We start from the raw sequence: 17,873 nt of genomic DNA on the forward strand, positions 1-17,873 counted from the left end.
CTCACCTTCGGGTCAGTTTGGAGGTCAGCTTGGTGAAGAGGTTGGTGGTTGGGCGTGGCCGCCCAGTGGGCAGGGGTGTGGCCTCGTGGGCCAGTGTGGGAGAGGCGGGGGGCCCATTCTGCACGCCCCCGCCTCCCCCGCCCCCTGTGCGCCGGTCGCGGACCTGGCCGCCGTGGAAGGTGCTACGGATGGTGGAGCCCCGTGCCAGGCGGCTCCGCTCCCCTGATGGGGGAGCCAGGCTGTGGCTGGAGGGGGAGGCGGGGGGCACCCGTGGGGTACCGGAGCTGCGGGCAGAGAGGAACAAGTCAGGGTGGGGCCCCCAGGCCGGCCAAGTCCCCAGTCCCTTCAACTCTTCCCTGTCCTGTCCTGAGATCACGAACTTCCCCCAGCCTGGGGCTTAGAGACCGGTAGGCTGTGCAAGCTGTCGACTGAATAGCTCCCTCCAAAGCCTTCCCTCCGCCACGCTGCCCCTTCTTCAAACCCTGCCCCTCCGAACCGGCCCCCATCCAGCTCTCCTTCTCCAAATGCAGCTATTGAATAGATTCAGAAACATCGTTGGAGGAATCCTTTGCCCTGTGCCACCCAAGCCTCGGGAACCCCATCAACTTTGTAAATACTCTGCTATCAACTCTCATCATCCAAACTTGGGAAGGAGCAGCTCAGTACATCAAGGTGACCTATATTCGTTATGGCAATTTTTCAATGGGTGAAAATAAAGAGGAAGGAACCCTCTTCCTCACTCTCTCAAGATGCTGTGGGGCAGTGGTGGCCTAACTGTCACCCTCCCAGGCCTTGCCTGCTCCTCCAGCCCCTGTCACCCTCCCAGGCCTGACACAGCAGGGGCCAGACCTCCCATCTCAATCCTTGTAGGGACCCCCACACCAGTGTGGATCTCAAAGAGGGAACCCTGACAGTGGCAGATGCCACCACCTCTCCCCTAGAATCCATCCTTCTTCTTTTCCCATAGTGAACAAACCTGTAAGAGTATGAGCGCTGGAGATAGGCCACACAGCTAGAGACTACATTTCCCAGCCTCCCTTGCAGCTAGGAGTGGTCACATGACCATGGTCGGGCCAATGGGATATAAGCCAAGTGCTTGGTACTATTTCTGGGTCTAAAAAGAATGCTGCTTGCCTTCTACTTTCTTTCTGTCCCTCTGGCTGGTTAGGAAATGCTGCCAGCTGCTGCAGCGGCCTGACACCTAGAGCCGGAGCCTCACGTTGAAAAACAGCAGAAGCAGTTTGGGTCCTTGGAGGACCTTGTGTACCTGCCCCTGAATGGTTACGCCACAGAGGAGTAAACTGCCCTCTCATTGAAGCCCTGATACCTTGGGGTCTCTTCATTTTAGCAGCCAAGTCTATAATCTGACTGTACTCGTCTCTTGACTAGAACCAGAAGGCCATGCATTATAATGAGTACAATACAGATTCCAGAGTCAGTCTAGAATCTTCGTTCCTTCAGTCACCAGCTGCGTGGCCAGGATGGTTTGCCTAACCTTCCTGTGTCTCATTTCCTTGGCCAGAAAACAGAGACACCAGGCTCGCCCTCACAGAGTCGTTAGGGGCCTTCAACCAGCTAAGGTCCAGGGGCCAGGCACGCGGTTACTGCTTGATGAATTATTATTTGTGTATCCCTACAGTCCTGGAGGGCAGCCGCATCGCTGTCCCAAAGCGCCCCCGCCCCCACTCCTGAACTTGAACCCTGACAGGAACAACCTCATTCCCTTTTATGCTGCAGCCAGTCTGCGCCGGTCTCCCTCCCTTGCCAGCTGAAGGAGACAGAACAGACTGGAGCAAATAAGTTTGAAAACAAGCCAACCAGAGGATGTGGAAGCTGTGCCATTCTGGGGCTTCTAAGTTCTAAAAATGGATCATTCAAAAAAAAAAATCAACTCCGATTTCTAAGGCTCGTGGGCAGAGAACAGGGCAGGCAGCTTCCCTGTTCTGATGACTGGTTAATTAATTGAGGGGGGAGGACGCAGGTGGATCCTGCCAGGGGGAGGGCAGAGGCGCATGTTCCCCGGTCCCCCCTCCCCCCGCCCCACACCCCCTTCTCCACTGCTGCCCCCTCTGTACCTGTTTTCTTTGCCGTTTGGCAACAGCGACGGGCGCTCAGCCCCCGGGCGCTCGGTGCAAACGTAGGTGTTTCTGCGGGTCATCATGCTGGGAGGGAGGCTGCTCTGTGGGAGGTGAGACCCGAGGGGGGGGTGAGAGGGTGTGGGGGCACCCCTGCCTCCTCGCTCCCCCACCCCCCAGCCTCCCTCATTGTGAACAAGGCAGAGGCCCGTGTGTAAACTGGCGATTTCCTCTGGGCTGAAGAACCCAAAGACATGGGGTTTATGGGGTGTCCCAACCATCCAGGCTGAGTCCCAGGGAGGGAGCCGCTCGGGAAGGGAAGGGTGGGGGGGGCCTTGTCCATCTCTCTCCCGGCTCCACTGCCCCTCGGGACAGTCCATCAAACTCTGTAAAACACATTCATGCCAGTGTCTCTCCTCTTTGCACAGACGGTCTCCTCTGCTTGGATATTCCTCCTACCTCCCCCCTGACTCATTCCGATGCACATCTGAGGTGTCACTTCTGATCTACCCCACCCCCGCCCCGAGCTGAGTCAGGTGCCTCCCCAGCGCCACCCGCTTCACTCCGTATTGTCAACATCTGTTCACTGGCACGAACTTCTCTCAAGCAGAACTGCCAGCTCTCCGAGAACAGGAAATAGCCTGTTGGGGGCAGGTCACCTCTTCAGCCGTACTAGGAAGTGATCCCTGACTCTAACCTCAGGTAGTGTGTCTAAGATTGGTATTTTTTATTTCATTGCTTGGAAGAACTCCACCAGCTTAGAGCCGTCTGGGTCTGGAATTTTTTTTTTTTATGGTAAAGTCTTATGTAAAAATAGAGTTCCCTTTTGCATTCTGATATTGATAATTCGTATTTGCTATCTTTTTTTCCTTAATCAGTCTCGCTAGGGAGTTCACTGCTTTTATTAATCTTTTTCTTCTTTTTAAAACATATTTATTGGTTTTAGGACAGCAGAGAGAGGGAGAGAGACATTGGTTGATTGCTTCCCAAATGCTCCCAACTTTGGATCAAAGTTGTGGCCTAGGTCTGTGCCCTGACTGGGAATCGAACCAGCAACCTTTTACTGCACAGAACGTCACTGCAACCAACTGAGCCACACGGTCCAGGGCTATTAATCTTTTCAAGAACCAGCTTTTGGCTTTGTTGATTTTCTCTAGTGTACATCTGTTTTACCCTTTACCGACTTCTCTTTATTATTTCCTTTCTTCTGCTTTACTGGGGTGCTGATTGGCTGCTCCTTTTCTAGCTTCTTAAGGTGGAAGTTCGCTTGAACAGTGTCAGTAACCCCCCCCGTGGGCGCCTTCCGAGACCGACTTTCACCTCACAGCAGCCCAAGTTTCTTCCTTGTTTCATGTCAAGTGTTCTTTTTAAAGTCTATTTTATCATGTTATTACAGTTGTCTCAAGTCCCCGCCCCCTCTGCCCAGTAGCCCCATTCCCTCCAGGAATCTCCCATCTTAGTTCATGTTCATGGCTCACGCACAGAAGTTCGTTGGCTTCTCCATTCCCTATACTGTTCTTACCCTCCCCCTGCCTATTTTCTCCTTTTCATTTACGCTTCTTGTTCCCTGTACCTTCCCGCCCCCATTCTCCCCCTTCCCCTTCCCAGCTGATATCCCTCCATGGGATCTCCATGTCTATGATTCTGTTCCTGTTCTGGTTGTTCGCTTAGTTTTTTTTTTTCAATTCAGTTGTTGATAGTTGTGAATTTATTGCCCTTTTAATGTTCATAGTTTTGATATCCTTTTTCTTAAGTAAGTCTCTTTAACATTCATATAATAATGGCTTGATGATGATGAATTTCTTTAGCTTTACCTTGTCTGGGAAGCACTTTATCTGCCCTTCCATTCTAAATGATAGCTTTGCTGGATAGAGTCATCTTGGATGTAGGTCCTTGCTTTCTTTTACTCTGAATACTTCTCACTAGTCCCTTCTTGCCTGCAAAGTTTCTTTTGAGAAATCAGCTGATAGTCTTATGAGCACTCCTTTGGAGGTAATGGTCTCCTCTCCTCTTTAACGTCTGACATTTGAATTATGATGCATTTGGTGTGGTCTTCTTGGGGTCCAACTTGTTTGAGACTCTCTGTGCTTCCTGGACTTGTATGGCTATTTCCTTTGCCAAATCAGGGAAGTTTTCTTTCATTATGTTTCCCAACAAGTTTTCAGTTTCTTTCTCTTCTTCTGCTCCTTCTGGTACCCCTAGGATCTGGATGTTGGCTCGTTAAGAAATGTCCCAGAATCTTCTTATACTATCCTGGTTTTTTTTAATTTTTTTTTTAAATTCTTGTTTCCTCTTTCTCTTCTGGTTGATTGTTTATTTCCTCCTTGTGTTCCAAATTGTTGTGCTGAATCCCAGCTTCCTTCCCTTCACTATTGGTTCCCTATGGATTTTTATTTCACTTAATGTGACCTTCATTTCTTCCTTTATGCTGTCGCTGTATGCAATTTCTTTGAGCATCCTGATCACCAGTGTTTTGAACTCTGCATCTGATAGGCTGGTTATCAGTTTTGTTTAGTTTTTTTGTGGGTTTTGTTCTATTCTTTCATATTTCTTTGTCTCCTCAATTTGGCAGCCTCCCTCTGTTTGTTTCTATGTATCAGGTAAAGCTGCTTTCATTCCTTCTAAAAGGCGCCTGTAAATTGTGTGGGGTGGAGCCTTAGTTAATTGCCAGGGTATGGCAACCTGCTTTACTGCTTTGTGGCTGTGTTGCGGGGAGGGCTTGGGGAGGGGCCTGGATTCTGGCGGTTTATCCAGCACTCCCCCTGTTTCCAGTCACTTCGTCCACTTTCCAAATGCAACTGGTACCCTTCCAGCACTTGCCCTGGTGGTGAATCCCAGAGTGGGTGGGTCTGTGTATGTTTTAAGACCACGCGGGCCCTTTAAGTGGAGTTTCCTAAAAATCTGCCAGTTTCTTCCACTGCTCCAAGTTACACAGATTTATCTCCCTGGAGCTGGAACTCTGGGCTCTACCGTCTGGCCCGGAGCTGGGATCGCTGGCTTCCAAGGTGTCCCTCCCGATTTTTATCCACCACACGTGAACATGGGACTGACCTTGCAGTTTCACCGCCACTACCTCTCGGCACCACACCTTGTCTCCTCCCCTCTGTGTCTCCGCCCCTCCTACCCGTCTGCGTGAATGTGGCTTCTTTAAATCTTGGTTGGACTTCCGTACAGTTCGATTTCCTGACAGTTTTGGGTGTTATCTGTTCTGAGTTCCAGTTGTAATTCCTTTTTGTGGTTGTGCGAGGAGGCAAAGCATGTCTACCTACGCTTCCGCCTTGACGGGAACTCATCCCGCTTCTTCCCACACTCATTTCATACGGTGGCGTTCTGGAGCTCCGAGAGGTAAAGCCATTCATTCGCTCAAGGACACGTGGTTTGTCAGACTTGGTCTATGTGGCTTCCTGACCACCTTCTTGTAACCACCTCCACCCTGTCTCCCAATATTGAGGGCATTTTGGTTCCCTCAGCCCACACCACACGTTCTAGGAGCTGCAGAAGCAGGAAAAGTCGAAGACTACCCTCCCCATTTGCATCTGCAGCATGCGTTCTGGACAGGGGCGAGAGCTGCCAACCTGCACTCACGAACATCTGGAAGGTGGAACCGGGGGGCAGCCACCTCCCTCCCCCCTTTCACCTCGGCTCACACCTGCTGGGTCACAAGGGTCTTTGCTTCAGCCATGCCCAATCTCCAGACCTCTGGGTGTCAAGAAGCCCTTATGGTCAAGGATGAAGTTTTGGCTCTTACACTGCAGCCATGACCATAACCATGACCATGACCATGTGATATGAATTCAACAGGGCTAGAAGTAGCCTCAGAGGCGGCAGCTCCCTTGGTGGGTCTGGTCTGCTGTGACAAGGTGTCCCACCCAGAGGTCTAGTCTTTTAACCGCTTCTCCAGGCCTTCCTACGACCACACCTAATTCCCTGAATTAAATCCTTCCTGACCAAAACTCGTTGCACACTTCTTTCCGACACCAAACAGTGATTTACACACTGACATTGAGCACAAGACGAAACAAAGAGAGAACCCTCAATAAATGTCTGTTGAATGAATGAAAGGAAATAACACAGAGTCCTGCGTGGCGGCCTGAGGAACAGGATGGGAAATGCCGGCGTCTGAGAAACTGCGAACCCAGCCGCCTCTGCAGGCTGGGCCTCTGGCAGTCAAAACCCCAACCCTGCCCCCCGGCCCCGGCGACTCACAGGGGTGCTCGTGCTGTCCTTCCGCCGCTCTGGGATCTCTGCCTTGTTGGGGTTGTGGGCGCTGCTGACCATCGGGCTGGAGGGGGGCAGCCCTCGGCTCCCGCTGCCCGCGGCACTGCAGCTCGCCTTCCGGCTGGGCAGGCGCTCCTCCTTCAGCTCCGCCTCCCCCGTGCTGGTTGGGCTGCGCTTGGGGTGCAGGGGTGCGGGGGATGGGCCGCCTGGTGGAAGGAGGGCACAGTTAGGGCTGGCGCCACCTGGAAAAGCCAGCATCTACTCTGGGTGATCCTGGGAACCTTCAAATTCTTCGCGTAGGCCGTTCTGACACCTGCCAAAACGACGTGTGCACATATTCTGACCCAGAAGCTCCTCAGTAATGACGCAATGCATAGAAATGGGGGGGAATTGTGTTTGTTTTTAAGGCCCAAAGACTGGAAGCTACCTGAATGGCCCTTAACAGGGGAACAGCTAAATAAGTCAAGGTAATTCCACACAGTGGAATATTATGCAGCCACAAAGAATGAGAAAACTCCTTGTGTAGCAAGAGAGAGATCTTCACAGTGCAATGCAAAGCAGGCCTAGAGGGTGCCATCATTTATATAAGAAAGGAGGGCCCTGGCTGGTGTGGGTCAGTGGATTGAGCGCTGACCTGTGAACCAAAGGGTTGCTGGTTCAATTCCCAGTCAGGGCACATACCTGGGTTGTGGGCCAGGTTCCCTGGTGTGGGGAGTGCGAGAGGCAACCACACATTGATGTTTCTCTCCCTTTCTTTCTCCCTCTCTTCCCCTCTAAAAATAATTTTTAAGAATTTTAATAAAAAGGAGGAAACTGAATATCTACACATATCTACTTATCTCCTTTTTAAAAAAAGATTTTATTTATTTGTCTTTAGAGGGGAAGGGAAGGAGAGAGGAAGAGAAATATCAATGTATGATTGCCTCTCGTACATCCCCTGCTGGGAACTGGCCTGCATCCCAGGCATGTGCCCTGACTGGGAATCGAGCTGCGATCCTCTGGTTCACAGGCCCACGCTCAATCCACTGAGCTACACCAGCCAGGGCTACTTATCTCCTTGTTTATATATGAATATATCCAAAAGGCTATCATCTGCATCACAGGAGAGAGTATTATCTTTATAGTAAATCAATATATTAACACAGTATTTATATCTTTTTCTTAATGCTCACTCAAGGATGTATTTACTGGTTTCTAGACAGGAAGGGCGCTAGAGAAAAAGTGATACGAGAAACATCAATCGGGTGCCTCCTGTACGCGCCTCAACCAGGAATCGAACCCGCAACCTGGGTCTGTGTCCTGACCGGGGATCGAACCTGCAACCACGTGGTGGATGGGATGATGCTCTAACCAACTGAGCACTTAGCCAGGGCATGTTAACACAGAATTTATATCTTTAGATGTGCCTTTTCTTTCTCCTTTTCACATCTACCTTTTTATATATTTGTAAAGGAAATGTCTTCAAGAGAATTGATATGAAACCAGTAACGGGCTGTTTCCAAGGAGAACAGGTTTGGAGGGCTTGCAGAAATCTGCTGAATGAAAACTTACTGTACTATCCAATTCTGAAGCATGTTGGCTGTTTTAATTTCAAAAACAGAAATTAAAAAGACTCATGAACAAGAACAACAATGTGGTGATTGCTGGCGGGAGGGAGGTATAAGGAAACTAAATGGTACTGGAAGAAAAAAATACAATAAAGATGAAAACAAAACAAAACAAAACAAAACAAATCTGGTCCCTTAGAACATCTTAGGAACGTACGGTTTTAGAACCAGGGGGTTAAACATGTTCTAGAACTTCCGACAGTCAGAACTTCTGTTAAATCCTCAGGAACCTTTAATGGTCCAAGTCCCAGAACCACACAGCAAACTCCACAATGACACACACGGGCGCCACCCGCGATCCTTGCCCCCGAATGCCCTCACAACCCAGGTCTCCGTGTCCGGTTTTAGAGGGTTCCCTGTTCTAACCACAGGATGTGGGAGCTGCGGGTTTCTCAGCGACTTTCTGGGCCCATCTTGCTGTTCTATGGAGCGGGTAGACCCCAGGGACGAGCGAACGGCTTGACCTCCCAGAACCACGCGGTTCCTGCTCAGGCTGGGCTGAGCGTCCTGAGCGTCCTGACCCTCCTCCCCCAAGCTAGTGCCCGACCCAGAGTCAAGGGCTTCGCCCCTGGCGAGAGGGCAGGGCCATTCCTGCAGCTGTCAAACCTAAGGTCAGCGGCGCATTACCCAGCAATTCCATTCCCGGGTATGTGCCCAAGAGAAATGAAAACGTGTGTCCACAAAAAGAAATCGCACACATTTGCAGCAGATTATTCACAAGAGTCAAAAGGTGCAAACAGCCCAAAGGTCCATCAGCTGGTAAGTGAACAAAAAGTGGTCTCTCCTGGCAATGGGGTGTCGGGCAATTAAAAGGAACTGAGTGCATATCCACACTGAACCCGGAACACGTAATCCTAAGGAGCCAGACACAAAGGCCACAGACTGTGTAACTCCATTTATACAAAATGTCCAAGAGCAGAGAACAGGTTCATTGTCAGCAGCTGATGGGATAGAGTGGAGTGGGGACCTGGGGGGACTAACGAAAATGTTCTAAAATCGATCATGGTGCGGATACACAACTCTGTGAATATACTAACGCCACTGAATTGTGCATCTTGAATGGGTGAAGTATATGGTCTGTGATTTGTATTGTAACGAAGTTGTTCAAAAGTAGTGGAGAGGATTAACATTTGATGCGGGTGTAGGAAGAGACCTTTTGGAAGTTTCCACACCTAATCTGCGATTGTGTCTATTTGTTCTCTGCAGGGGGTGGGGTCACGTTCAGTTGTAGAATGTGGGGTACAATGAGGTGTCTGTACAGCCCCTTTCCACTGGTGAAGAAAGGCCTCCGTCTTTTCTATGTGGAGGAGTCGCCTGAGGGCAAGCTCTCAGCAGCCACTTTGTACACTGCGTCCTCCTATTGCCCCCATCACAGTGGATGAATCCCAACGGGACCCCGATATTAGAGCTCTGTCCCTGACAACTGAGCTAATAAAATTTCCAGGTGCAACTTGAGCTGGTTTCTTCTAAAACTGAAACATAAGGAACTGAGAGAAAGGAAAAAAACAAATGAGCCGAGAGGAAGCAAGACACAGCGCTCTGCATTTGCCTGTTTTTCCCAGTCTCTGATCTTTCCCTGAGCCCGGCTACAAATTCCTGCCTCCAAGTTCCGTGCAGCGTCCCCGCATCTTTATGAGAAAGCCCTCTCTTCGATGCAATTGTCTAGAGCAGCCTTCTGTTGCTTGCCAGCCAGGGAACCCTGAAGTCACACAGGGCTGAGGCCTCAGGGCCGGGGCGGCGTGTGCGGGCGTGGGGTCACACTCACAGAAGTCGCTATGCCTGCGCTGGCGGTGGTAGGTGGAGGAGGAACTCCGCTGCCCTTTGCTGTGGCTGGTGCCTTTGCTGGAGCTGGTTCCGTTGGTGGTGTCGCTGGGCGCCCGCACCCTTGCCAGGGCCAGCGCTGGGGCGCCCCGGTCCCCACCCTCCTGCAGGACAGACAAGGAGTCTCAGCCCCATGCTCCCTCCGCCCCAGAGGGCCCTCCACCCCAGGCACCGCGCAGCCCAAACAGCCCGGCACCTCTGACCTCAGTCTTCCTGCCCAGCAGGAGGTAGGTGGCGGTCACTTCGTTGTATTTCTGGCTGGTCAAGGCCTCTTTGATTTCTTCCCGAGTGTAGCCCATACCCACCATCACCTCTGAGAGAGGGGTGGAGAGGAGGTTCAGTCTCCCCAGGCCCTTCCCTTCCACATTAGCAAGTCTGCTCTTCAGCCTGCCCAGCACCCACCCATTCCCCCTTCTGCCAGAGAATTCCTTTCCCACTGGGGCATGTGACCCAGGTCTGCCCAATCAGCGTATTTCATACGCGAAGTCCCACTGATGAGTTCAGAGTGGGCACCATATGACCCAGTTTCGGCCAATCAGAACATTCCATTCCCAGGCCAAACAAATTAGTTCGGGGGCAGCCAATGGGCACCAGCCTAGTGCTTTTCCTGGCACAATAGGTAGTGGCTCTCTTCTGATCACTAGAACTTGCTGTTGCCAGCTTGCTCCTGGGGGTGGGGGAGGGCAGGGGCTGCCTGGGAGAAAAGCCACCACTTAGGAGAGTCCCAAAAAACGGTCTCTGAGCACCCGGATCCAGCCGTGTCTGAGGGCTTTTTCAGTTATGTGAATAACTTAGCACTATTAGGTTAAACCCTATGAAACCGCGGGTGTTGACAACTTCTGAGCTGTGACAATGGCAATTTCATGTGGTTCAACCTCTCATTCTCTGGCTTAAGCCAGAGTGGCGTGGGTTTCCTGACACTCGTAACCCTGAACATCCTGACTATGGCAGCCCCCTCTGACAGGGGCCCCAGTTTCTTCAGTGCAGAACAGGGGTTACTGGACGGTCCTTATGGGGCTCTCCCAGGGCTAATGCTCGAGTGGCCAAGTGTTCGAAGGTTCTAGGCTGGAGGGACCTCGACCAAAGGAGTGGAGAGAGGGGCACGTGCCCAGCTGGGAGCTTTCCCCAAACATGCCCATTACCGATGACTCGTGCCCAAACTCTCCGGCAGTGACGTGGGACATCTTTTTGTGTCTTAATGGTCAAAGCTAACACACATGAGCATTTAGTGTATGCCTAACATAAAGTGTTGTATGCAGATGCACTCACTCGATATTCATAACACTGCAAGAGAGGTTCTAGGAACAGGCCGTTTTACAGACAAGGAAACAAATGCCCTCAGAAGGGAAGCCGCTTGCCCAGGGTCACACGGCTAGAAAGGGGCAGCAGAGGGCCCGGGGCCTAGACTTCCCTGCTCTCCCCAACCTGCCTGCAAACTTCCCTGATGCACTAACCGAAGGGGTGGGTGCTGGGAAGCTCCCCGCCGCCCCGGCTCTGTGGCCCGTGGCTCTGCGGAGCTGGGGCACCCACGTTCCCTGACCCTCACCGATTCGCTTGGTGTCCCCGAAGTCCTCCTCTGGCTCTGTGTATGGCTTCAACTCCTCGCCCTCATAGCCGATATTGATCCATTTGTCTTTCATGATTTGCTGCAGGGATCGGAGCAGGACAGGGAAGGGGGAAGACGGATGTCAGGAGAAACCAGGAAAAATATTGGTTCCCACCTCCAAGGTCTAACTCCCCAGAACTGAAGGCTTCCAGGGAGCTAGCACCTCCCAGCCCCACCCCACCCCCTGCTGGAGCCTGCGGATGCCATGCTCCCGCCCTGCCCCTCCCCCCACAGCATCATCTGGGTCCCTAGCACCCTGTAATTATCCTAGAAGCTCATTAGCTAATTACTGGCATGGTGAGGAGTGGGTGAGGCTGTTGGGTGGGGGACGGCGTCGGGACGGGCCTGGGGCCTTTTCCTGAGCTGCCTGGCTCCCTTCTGCACCTTCCAGGAGTGGATCTTAGGCAGGTGGGCAGGGGGCAGGGCAGGTGCAGACGAGGAGGCTGCAGTGGGAGGGGCGTGGGGCCGCAGGCTCACCTCGAGAGTGCAGCGTTTAGCTGGGTTCAGCACCAAAAATCTCCGCAGGATGCTCTCACAGTCTGTCGACATGTAGAAAGGGACCCGGTACTTCCCTCTGAGGACTCGCTCCCGCAGCTCCTGTGGGGGGACGGCGTTACTGGGGGAGGGGTCCACCCGCCTCCCCACCCATCATCACCACAAAACCCTCTTTGTCCCAGTCCCTGGCAGAAGGGACAGGAGGCCCGAGTCCCAGTCCTGCCCGAGGTGGGCGAAACCCCACCCCTCTCCCGACCTCAGTCTGCGGCTTGTAAAATGGGAACACAGTACTAAGTTTAGCAATTTTCAAACACACAGATACCAGTTCAAAGTGGTACCAGAAACCACTTTTCAGCCAGAGGAAACCTTCCAGAGACAGTGAACCGCGGAAGCCAGGTGAGAGGTAAGAAAGTGAAACTGTATCAGCCTCCGGGCGTCAGTCTGCTTATCTGTAAACACCCACTTCCGGAGCCAGGGTGTGAGAGCGTTTAAAGAAGTAAGTCCTAGCGCAAGCCAGGCCCAGAGCAAGTGCTATTTAAATATTAGATTTACAAACCCTGGCTGGTGTAGCTCAGTGGATTGAGCACCGGCCTGTGAAGCAAAGGGTCACTGGTTCGATTCCCAGTCAGGGCACATGCCTGGGTTGCAGGCCATGTCCCCAGTAGGGGACACATAAGAGGCAATCAAACACTGATGTTTCTCTCCCACTCTTTCTCCTTCCTTTCCCCTCTCTCTAAAAATAAATAAATAAAATATTAAAAAATATATTAGATTTACAAAAGGGGAGGCAGGAAGGGGCTCCTGCCCACACCCCTCCCTCAAGGTGTGCCTGCCTTTCTGAAGAGCTACGAGGCCCTGGAAGTCTCAAAGGATGAGCTCTCCTTTATATGCTGACCTTGCAAGACAAAATAGCCCTGACTGGCGTGGCTCAGTGGATTGAGCTACGGTCTGAAAACCAAAGGGTCACTGGTTCGGTTCCCAGTCAGGGCACATGCCTGGGTTGCAGGCTAGTTCCCAGTGGGGGACACACAAGAGGCAACCATACACTGATGTTTCTCTCCCTCTCTCTTTCCCTCCCCTCTAAAGATAAATACATAAATAAAATCTCTTTTAAAAAAAAGTAAGTAAATAAATAAATGAAAATTGTAAAATCTTAGGAAAAAAAAAACAGAGAAAGTAAAGCCCACGCTCTGACGTGGCGGACCAGGGAGAGCCCCTTGCATCCGGAATCAGGACCGGAGATGAGAGACGATGGAGGAGGGAGTGGAGGGGAGGTGCCGGGCCTGCAAGGGGCACGTGCCTGGGCAGCCTCCTGGGTCCGCAGATCGTTACGGCCCAAAGGGTCGTGAATATTTCATAACAGCAAGTATCGCTTTCAGGGCGCTCACGCCGGGCCGACAGGCCTCCGAGTCCTTTGCGCATGTCACGTCCGTGTTCATGACAGCGCTGTGAAGCGGGGCTGTGATGCCCGCGTCCCCGGAGAGAAAATGGGCCCACAGAGGCCGTCACTTGTCCTGCGACTGCACAGCCAGAAAGTGGCAGCTCCGGAAAGTCGTGTCACCGCGGCAACCACACCACCTGTCTCACTACCTGTCTCACCCCGGACGGCAGCGGCCACGGAGCCACAGCCACTCCCTCCAGAGCTGCCCCCGAGCGTGGCCCCCCAGCCAGCTGCCAGGGCCCAGTGAAGGCTCCTGTATACGCGCCGTGGCTGTGCGTGGATTCTCTTTACGTCCCCACCTGTAGCTGGGGGACCTGAGGTTCAGAGACGTGGCCAAGGTCATTCAGCAAGGAAAGGACAGAGCAGGGATTTGTCCCCAGCTGTGTGCTTCCTTCAGCCTGCAAGGTGACAAGGGCCTGGAGCCAGTGAGGTAAGAACAGCCCGGGTGGCTGTGCCGCTGGCCTGGTCCTTTGCAAAGGTCTCTCGGCTTCCTGCCTGGGGCTTAGCAAGATTACTCGGTGAGACTGAGCACTTTCCTGCTTTGTCTCAGAAAGACCGCGGACTGCTGCTACCAGGCTGGTGCTTCACAGCTCTCACTGAACACAGGGGACACCGACACTCAGAGGGGCGGCCGCTCGGCCAGGACAGCTGTGAAGAAGGGCCTCCCTCCCCCTCATCACTGCGGTCTCTGCTCTGATGGCCTGTCCTCAGCAAGGGCTTCCCTGACCTCCTGACCTGCCCCATGGACCATGTGGAGCAGCGCTGGACCTTTTTGCTGCGGAATTCCCACCCGGACCAACGGTGAGGACTCAAGGGCTGACCCACTGGGCAAGGTCCTGCAACGTAACTGGCCGGGGAGTGGCCACGGCGCCGAGTCAGGAGGACACAGGCAGAGGAAGTAATCCAGATGAAAGGAGACTAAAGAGACAGCTCGGGAGCCCACGTGGACTCTGGAGCAGGAGAAAAAGAGCCACCAGGGATACTCTCAGGAAGACCGGTGAAATCTGAGTGCAGACCCTGAGTTAGAGACCACGGTCGCACCATCACTAGATTTCCTGAGTGTGACCACGGACAAGAAAATGCTCCAGTCTCAGGGGATACCTGCCGTGTGACGCCGTTTAGGGCTAAAGGACGCTGTGTCTGCCACTGACTCCCACACACCCCCTTGATGACGAGGCCATGAGCACACACAGACACAACGCACGTGGCCCAGCACTGGCCGGCGTCCGAAATGACAGGCTGAACTTCTCCGTGAGGGTTTCGGCCTGGCCCTGCCGCTGGAACGTGGGCCCCCGGGGGCGGGCTTGTGTGTGATGTGCACAGTCCGCGGTTTCTCGTGGAACCCGAGCTGTGCCAGGCGTCACCACAGTCGGCTTCAGGCCGCTTTGTCCCCAGCTGCCCCGCCCTCCCCAGACTTCGGCGACCACTGATCTGCTCCCTGTTCCTGCGGACTTGCCCCGCCCCGGACGCTGCACTGAAGCGCGAGCCATGTCACACGTGGCCTTCTGTGTGGGGCCTGCGGGGCGGCGTGTGTGAAGCGGGTGTCTGCCTCTCGGCTCACACAGTACGGGCAAACCTAACGCAGCCTGACCCACGGACGGTGGGCTGGGATTTGAACCTCAGCTCACCAGCCGCAAAGCCCATGGCCTGAACCCCAAGTGGACACAGCGTGCTCCCCTTGGGCTGGCCACCCAGCCCCTCTGCACTGGGGTGTGTGTGGGGGCCGAGGCTCAGAGAGACCCCCCCAGGGAGAGGGAGACCCCGCGCCAGCCCCGCCCAGCACCTTGAGGTTGTGCCCGTCGAAGGGCAGGGAGCCGCTGACGAGCGTGTACAGGATGACGCCCAGGCTCCAGATGTCCACCTCCGGCCCGTCGTACTTCTTGCCCTGGAACAGCTCCGGGGCGGCGTACGGGGGGCTCCCGCAGAACGTGTCCAGCTTCGAGCCCAGCGTGAACTCATTGCTGAAGCCGAAGTCGGCGATCTTGATGTTGGCCTCGGCGTCCAGCAGGAGGTTCTCGGCCTGGTGGGGAGGGAGAGAGCAGAGGGTGGATGGGAGCCCCAGCTGGAGCCGGCCCAACTGGACTGTGGCCCGGCCCTTCCTCCCTGTGACCCTGGGCAGTGACTTCGCTCTCTGGGCCTTGGTTTCCTCATCCATAGAATGGGGATAATGCCAGTTCCTACTGCACGGGGCTGTTAGAGAACTGAGTTAACTGGCATAGAAGCCTATAGGACAATACTCTGTACCCATCAAGTGTGTTATAAAAGGTTAGCTATTACCACCTCACGTGGTGGTTAGAGCTGGGCCCTCAGGCCATCCCCTGTCCTCTGAGCCTCAGTTTACCCAGCAGAATAAAAAATGAGGGCTGACTGCTCAAGACCCATAAAAGGGGAAACACTCATTTTATCCAAAACTTTCTACACACCTACTATGTGCCAGACTTTACGAACTATTTATTGCAAGAGTGGCCACATAACACAGGGTGAAGAGTACAGATTCTGGGAGAATCTCGGCGTCAAATCCCAGTTCCACCACCCACTCCCTGTGTCACACAGACTTCTTTGTGCCTCAGTTTCCCTACACGTCAGCTGAGGGTGGTCACAGCACCGGCCTCAGGGGCGGTCGTGGGGTGAAGCATAAAGTACCTACCACAGCATGTGGGATGACGTGGTCAGTATCAGGAAGTTTTTTGTATTGTTAAGAGGTTTGGGCTGCCTCAGTTGGCACGTGTTCTCGAAACCGCCACTTCACAGGCGAGGGGACCGGGGCTCAGGGAGGCTGCCTCGTGTCCACAGCAGGAAAGTGGCAGAGCTGGGACCTAAGAGGTCTGGCCTCCGCACAGCCTAAGCGTGGACGGAGCCTCAGCGCCCTGCCTCTCCCAGCTTTGTCCCTACAACTCAACGCGCACACCCGCCCTTCAAAACCCTGCCCACGGGGGTACGTGCCAGCCACAGCCCCTCCCTAGCCAGGCCACCAGAGTCCGGGTTCCCCACAGTCTCCCTAGCTCCTGCTATATTTTGGTCCCACCCCTCCCCACTTCTGACCCAACGTGGGGATAAAATCCACAAAGACACACACTTCAGACAGATCTTCCCCAAACCTCAACCTAGCTCGTTGGTGACATTTGTGGCATCTGACCAGCCCCAGGCCCAAGTCTGGCTGGGTCCGTGGTGCACCAACCGATCCTGAAATCCCCTTCAGACACTTCCAGGACCCTCCACCAGGGGGCGTGCCTCCTCCAGGTTCATCTTCTCACTAGATGCTGCCCTTACAGGGCACCTTAGAGAGGACGCTCCCTCAGTGGGCAGTGTGGGGTCAGGGCGGCGCAGAGGGAGGGGTGTTCAGAAACTTCCACAGCCATCTGACAGGGCAATTTTATGTTTTTGTTTTTTTTCATCTAAGTATACTTTAAAAAATTTGGCTTGTATTTTGTTGCATCTTTTTTCCTTTTGTTACTGCACTTGACAAAAGTAGCGGTCTACAAGGGAGCGGGAACTGAAAACACTAACACAAACCTGGTCCCTCCCGAAAGAGCCTTGAGCAACACCTCCTTAATGCACGGGGCCTGGCACATAGTAGGTGCTCAAGAAATCACAGCCAAGAGAACTTAATTTGGGCCAGAAGTTGTGTCCCTCTGGTCTAACACAGGAAGTCCTGAGGTGTGAGGTTCTCTCCGGGTGGGAGGTATGGACCGGGGACTCGGACCTGGAGCTACTCCAAGGGGCTGGCCAGGCAGCGGGGTCCAGGCCCGAGGAGACCCTTCCCTGACAGACGCTGGCCTTGAGGGTTCTCACACAAAGCTCCTTCTCAAGTTCTGAGAGGCCCTGGAGTCTCAGACCCTGCGGGCATCAATTCTCAAAGATTCCCGAGGATTCCCGAGTCTGAGACACCCGGGCCACTGCAGGCTCTGAGAGTGACAGACTCCATCATGGCCCAGTGTCCCTGTCCAGGACACACGCAACGCCGGCCACTCCAGACACTTTGTTTCTTCCCCTTTGTTCGCTCTGCCGGTCCCCACCCCCAACTCGCTCATCTGATGGCCTTGCTTCTGCCACAAAAGGCCTGGGAAAGAGCAAGGCTTCCCAGGGCGGAGCATGTGGAGAAAAGCGGGGAATGTGGCAGAGGGTGCAGGGGAACCCTGAGGGCCGGGAGGTGGGCTGAGCTGGGAGCTCCCAGCAGGGTCTGGGGGGCTCACCTTCAGGTCCCTGTGGACGATGTTTTTCTGGTGACAGTAGTGCACGGCCGATACAATCTGGGGGGCGGGGAGGGGAGGGAAGGTCCATTACTTGTGGCCCCCAAACCCCTCGGCCTTCCGCGGAGACCCCATGAGCCCACTCACAACCGGACCCCTGGGCCCTGGGCCGCCCCAAGATGCCGGGCCTCGCACCCTGACTCAGTCACAGCCAGAAGGGCCTCCACTCAGACACCCAGACACCCTCACCAGCAGATTTGAGGATGCCCTCGAGGCAGGGACTATGGCATTAAGACACAAAGACCAGCCCCCTCCTGACTTTCACATCGGACACATGCATGACAATGTCACAACCAGTAGGTGGCCCGTGGCCCCAACACGCTGGGGCGGACGTCCCCCACTCCCCCACAGCTGGCAGCT

At 53.9% G+C, this 17,873-nt stretch overlaps 1 protein-coding gene across 2 annotated transcripts in view; it reads right to left on the reverse strand.

The window, feature by feature from the left end:
- Positions 1-17,873, reverse strand: part of MARK4 (microtubule affinity regulating kinase 4) — a 31,049-nt gene that overhangs the window by 3,959 nt on the left and 9,217 nt on the right. For both annotated transcript variants that reach the window (XM_037148026.2, XM_053668591.1), the window contains exons 7-15: positions 17,457-17,513; positions 15,047-15,283; positions 11,805-11,924; positions 11,268-11,367; positions 9,925-10,034; positions 9,666-9,825; positions 6,282-6,499; positions 2,076-2,179; positions 6-284 (exon numbers count right to left, since the gene is read on the reverse strand). In XM_037148026.2, the coding sequence (XP_037003921.1) occupies positions 6-284; positions 2,076-2,179; positions 6,282-6,499; positions 9,666-9,825; positions 9,925-10,034; positions 11,268-11,367; positions 11,805-11,924; positions 15,047-15,283; positions 17,457-17,513 (1,385 nt within the window). The remainder of the gene's footprint in view (positions 1-5; positions 285-2,075; positions 2,180-6,281; positions 6,500-9,665; positions 9,826-9,924; positions 10,035-11,267; positions 11,368-11,804; positions 11,925-15,046; positions 15,284-17,456; positions 17,514-17,873) is intronic.

This window comes from Artibeus jamaicensis, unplaced genomic scaffold (genome assembly GCF_021234435.1).
Source record: "Artibeus jamaicensis isolate MK-2021 breed Jamaican fruit bat unplaced genomic scaffold, CSHL_Jam_final contig_1526, whole genome shotgun sequence".
In the NCBI taxonomy this organism is placed as follows: Eukaryota; Metazoa; Chordata; class Mammalia; order Chiroptera; family Phyllostomidae; genus Artibeus; species Artibeus jamaicensis.